Source organism: Diaphorina citri, unplaced genomic scaffold, assembly GCF_000475195.1.
Source record: "Diaphorina citri unplaced genomic scaffold, Diaci psyllid genome assembly version 1.1 scaffold2890, whole genome shotgun sequence".
In the NCBI taxonomy this organism is placed as follows: Eukaryota; Metazoa; Arthropoda; class Insecta; order Hemiptera; family Psyllidae; genus Diaphorina; species Diaphorina citri.
In genome coordinates this window covers 15,483-20,117 of record NW_007380303.1, presented here as the reverse complement: position 1 = coordinate 20,117, position 4,635 = coordinate 15,483, and the positions used below count along the sequence as shown (strand labels likewise).

Sequence of the window (4,635 nt, the reverse complement as noted above, 5' to 3'; positions counted from 1 at the left end):
AGTATTACCGGACTTTTTACAAAACCAGAAAGTGGTCAGTCAAAGTGATCCATCACTTCTTTGATTTAGCTATCGTGAATGCCTATCAAGAATACAAAAGGGCAGCTCGCTTCTCACAACTTCCGCCACGGCAAGTGCTTGATTTAATGTCCTTTAGACTACAAATAGGGGAATATTATCGAGGGGTGTGCCAGGGGCAATCAATGACGGCCCAGACGAGGAACCTCTATTACCTCAAGTCCGAATCAATAGACAGGAGCCCATGCCATACCAAGGGAAAAGGTTTGACATGTTCCAAAGAGGTGAATCAGGACACCTCTTTTGAAAATACTCCTCAGCTCTATGATATGTGCCTCAGAGACCTGCAAGAGATCATTTCCAGAATAGGTGGTCAATCACTGAGTGCTTACAACCTTTTTCTTCCAGACAACCCATGGTAAACAAGGTAAAAGACATAGTGACATTCTTTAAACAGAGTATTAATGCAGCTGATGATTTGCGAAGACAATCAGATTTGAAACTAATACAATCTGTGAACACTCGATGGAATTCCACCTTCTATATGTTGGAAAGATTTTTGTCACTGGCTGAAAAGATAGGACCCATTCTTCTCAAGTATAATAGAGCTCCTACTATGGTCTCAGGCCAGGATATAGGCATCATAAAAGAAATAATGTTGGTTTTGAAACCCTTGGAAATGGCCACTAGAGATGTCAGTGGAGACAGCTATTGTAGTAGCAGCAGAATTATTCCCCTCATCAACATTGTCTGCACAAAAATTAATCAAGTACCTTGTGAAACAGAGATTGGAAAACAACTAAAGGCTGCTGTAATAACTGAATTTCTGTCCAATCGAAGATTTGGTTTTACCGAGCTCAATACAGAATTATTCCCCTCATCAACATTGTCTGCACAAAAATTAATCAAGTACCTTGTGAAACAGAGATTGGAAAACAACTATCCGCCCCGGGCGGGAATCGAACCCGCGGCCTAGCGCTTACAAGGCAGACGCACTACCAACTAAGCTAACTAGGCTGGCAAAGGCTGCTTTAATAACTGAATTTCTGTCCAATCGAAGATTTGGTTTTACCGAGCTCAATCAAATTCTTGCCATTGCAACTATTCTTGATCCCAGATTCAAAAAGCTGCATTTCAGAAACCCTTGTAATGTTGGATCTGCAGTTGACAAGATTAAATTAGAAATGAAGGCATTACAGGGACAGAAAGGTGGACAGGATACTGATAGTGAAACAAGTGAGAATGCTGAAAATGATGGTCATGATGATCTTTGGGCAATTCACACCCAACTTCAAAACATTTATTATTCATAATGAATGAATTATTCTAGGAGTTTCTCCAAAGAAAATACAACTCAGTTTGAAAGGTGATAAATTCTGCAGATCCAACAGAAATGAAAGTGTAGATTTGTCAAGGAATGATTTTATTAACCTGAAAGCCCTCCGAGAAAGAAAAAGAAGATTGAGTGCTAATGTTGCTAGCCTTGGTCCAGATGACACTTCTGCCACTATGCTGTTAGTAGATAAATTAAAAGAAGAAGAATATAACCCAGTTTTTGTCTTTGAATAAGAAAAATGCAGTAAGGCAATAAATTGGTTCTCTGAAAGCTTGTGAAAGTCACTACTCCAGAAACAAATCCAAAAGATTGTACCTCAGAAGAAAAAGAAGATTGAGTGCTAATGTTGCTAGCCTTGGTCCAGATGACACTTCTGCCACTATGCTGTTAGTAGATAAATTAAAAGAAGAATATAACCCAGTTTTTGTCTTTGAATAAGAAAAATGCAGTAAGGCAATACATTGGTTCTCTGAAAGCTTGTGAAAGTCACTACTCCAGAAACAAATCCAAAAGATTGTACCTCAGAAGTGATCTGAACATCAAGAAACTTCATGTTGCGTACAATTCTACTGCTCAAGAAGATTTGCGCGTGTCTATTCATATGTTTCGCCGTGTCTTTTCCAATGACTTTAATATTGGGTTCAAGACTCCAGCGACTGATGTTTGCAGTTATTGTGAAAGAATGAAGAACCGCATCAAAATTACTCAGGGCGCAGCAAAGATTGACTTAATGATACAACTTAGAATGCACAAGAAGAGAGCGTAAGCTTTTTATGAATTAACATATTCGCCCGTATTATCTCGGACTCTGGAAACACATGTCAACGTGGAATACTGCAGCAGTGTGAAGGCCATTAAATATATTTGCAACCACTTTCGCAGTAAGCGACGCTACAGATGAGATCCAAAGATTCCAGAGTGGACGATACATCTGCACATCAGAGGCGGTATATCGAATACTGTCCTTTGAGATACATGATCGCTATCCGGCAGTCATGCATTTGGAAGTACATCTTCCCGATGAACAGCGAATCCATTTCCAACCTCATTCAGTTCGAGAACAAATGGATCGCAGCACTACTCTAATGGCATTTTTCGAGTATGAATTAATAATGAAGGAAGAACGTGATGAGGACTTAATATTCTGCTTTGATAAGAAGATTTTACCGCTCTTCGAAGAATTTTTTGCAAGATTTGGATATCCTTGTGTGGTAATTACTGACAATGGACCGCAGTTCTCATCTAAGATATGGAAGGAACAAATGTCAAAGTGGAAGATTCAACACCACACAATTGCAGCATACACAGCACGACAGAATCCTGTGGAAAGACAAAACCAGGTTATTAAAAATAAACTTAGAGTATTCCTACTGGAATACAATCATAAAACATGGGACGTAAATATTCAAAAGATTTCGTTCTCCATGAGAAATTCTGTAAATGCTAGAACTAAATACTCACCTGCCGAACTAATGTTTGAAAAGAATATTCGCCATCCCCAGGATCTTGAGACCTTGCTTGACAATTCTGTTGAAGAAAACTTGGATGAATATGTGAACCGTGTGAAGGCCATTAAATATATTTGCAAATATATTAATAAAGGTAGTGACCAGGCCACTTTCGCAGTAAGCGACGCTACAGATGAGATTCAAAGATTCCAGAGTGGACGATACATCTGCACATCAGAGGCGGTATATCGAATACTGTCTTTTGAGATACATGATCGCTATCCGGCAGTCATGCATTTGGAAGTACATCTTCCCGATGAACAGCGAATCTATTTCCAACCTCATTCAGTTCGAGAACAAATGGATCGCAGCACTACTCTAATGGCATTTTTCGAATCGAAGAGTGCATGACTTAACACTCCTTGATACGTCAGAAAATCACTTTCAAAGGATCCCCCCGGATATTGTTTTCTGGCCTGTTTTTGGATCAAAGAGCGACTCAAAAAACCATACTCAGTCAGGATGGCGATTGTCCCCCAACCCTTCGGAACCTTTTTGAAAAGAATATTCGCCATCCCCAGGATCTTGAGACCTTGCTTGACAATTCTGTTGAAGAAAACTTGGATGAATATGTGAACCAGAAATTCTAAGAACTGGAATATTCTTACTGGGCTGAAGTACAGCACAATTCTGATTTGATAAACCCCACTCTAAATAGGTTTATTGGATACTTGAGTATCCATATCCAATGTTACCGATTTAATATCTCCTGTGTAATTTGGAAAATGGTTGATAGGCGGTTTTGTTTCTGCAGCGACGATATGTTCCTAAAGCCATCTGTTACTATACAACTTAATTCTAGGTCATTTGATGACTGTTACGTTACCAGCTCCAGTCTGCATGTTCCTAGCTCCAGTCGGTATGTTACCAGCGCTAGTCCGCAGGTTCCCAGCGCTATCTCCACCACAGGTTATTCGAGTAGAGTGCCGGGCTGGTCATGGGTCCCAGCAGAAACGCCCAGCCAATCAGCCCCACAACACAGACACACAGTACAGCACTGCGCCGTGGCTCCCCAAACGCATAGATCTCCTCGAAATCCGGGAACCCCATGTGATTGCAGAACGCATGCGCAAGGAAAGGCGCCACAAAGTGCCCGGTGCGCACGAAAAGAAACGCCGAGTAGCCGCCAAACAGGGAGGTGTAGGAGAATTGGAAGCAGGAGATGAGTAGTGCGTGCCGCCAAGACATGCCTGACTGCAGGCGTTCCATGAGATGGTGCAAGTGAGCTGTGGGGGAGGTAGTGAATAGAATTAGACTGAATTAAGGCATTATTGTTCAAAACTGTAGTAAGCAAATCGGGGTCAGATCTCCCGCTGTCCGGTAATGCAATTTAAATTAATGTTCCCACTACACACGACAGGATTTCTTTTCCGAACGACACAAAATGTCCTTGTTGGCAATGTAATTTAAATGAGTGTTCTCACTCAAGTACGCACAACAAGATATTTTTCCGAACGAAAAGTGGGAACAGGCCTCTACAAACGGCTTGTTAGAACTTTTTCTGAATAAATTTACAGATCTTCAAAAAGGGAGACATAACTCTGGATATAATAATAATAATAATAATAATAATAATAGACTCTTGAGTGGAAGGTAACCACTAGGCGAGGTTAACGCCTTAGGCGTTCTCTACCACCTAACCCTTAGAGCTCCATTATTACGTGGTCAAATTCTCAAATAAATGAGGATAAAATTCCATACCTCGGCTGGGATCGAACCCACGCCCTCCTGATTACCAGGCGAGCGTCTTGACCACTACGCCACCGAGGCAGG

At 41.1% G+C, this 4,635-nt stretch overlaps 1 protein-coding gene across 1 annotated transcript in view; it reads right to left on the bottom strand.

Annotated features, from left to right (window-relative positions):
• Positions 1–3,446: 3,446 nt before the first annotated feature.
• Positions 3,447–4,635, bottom strand: part of LOC103519699 (CAAX prenyl protease 2) — a 12,482-nt gene continuing 11,293 nt past the window's right edge. Inside the window, exon 7 of the mRNA XM_026831106.1 lies at positions 3,447–4,088. Coding sequence (XP_026686907.1) covers positions 3,757–4,088 — 332 coding nt within the window. The 3' untranslated portion in view covers positions 3,447–3,756. The remainder of the gene's footprint in view (positions 4,089–4,635) is intronic.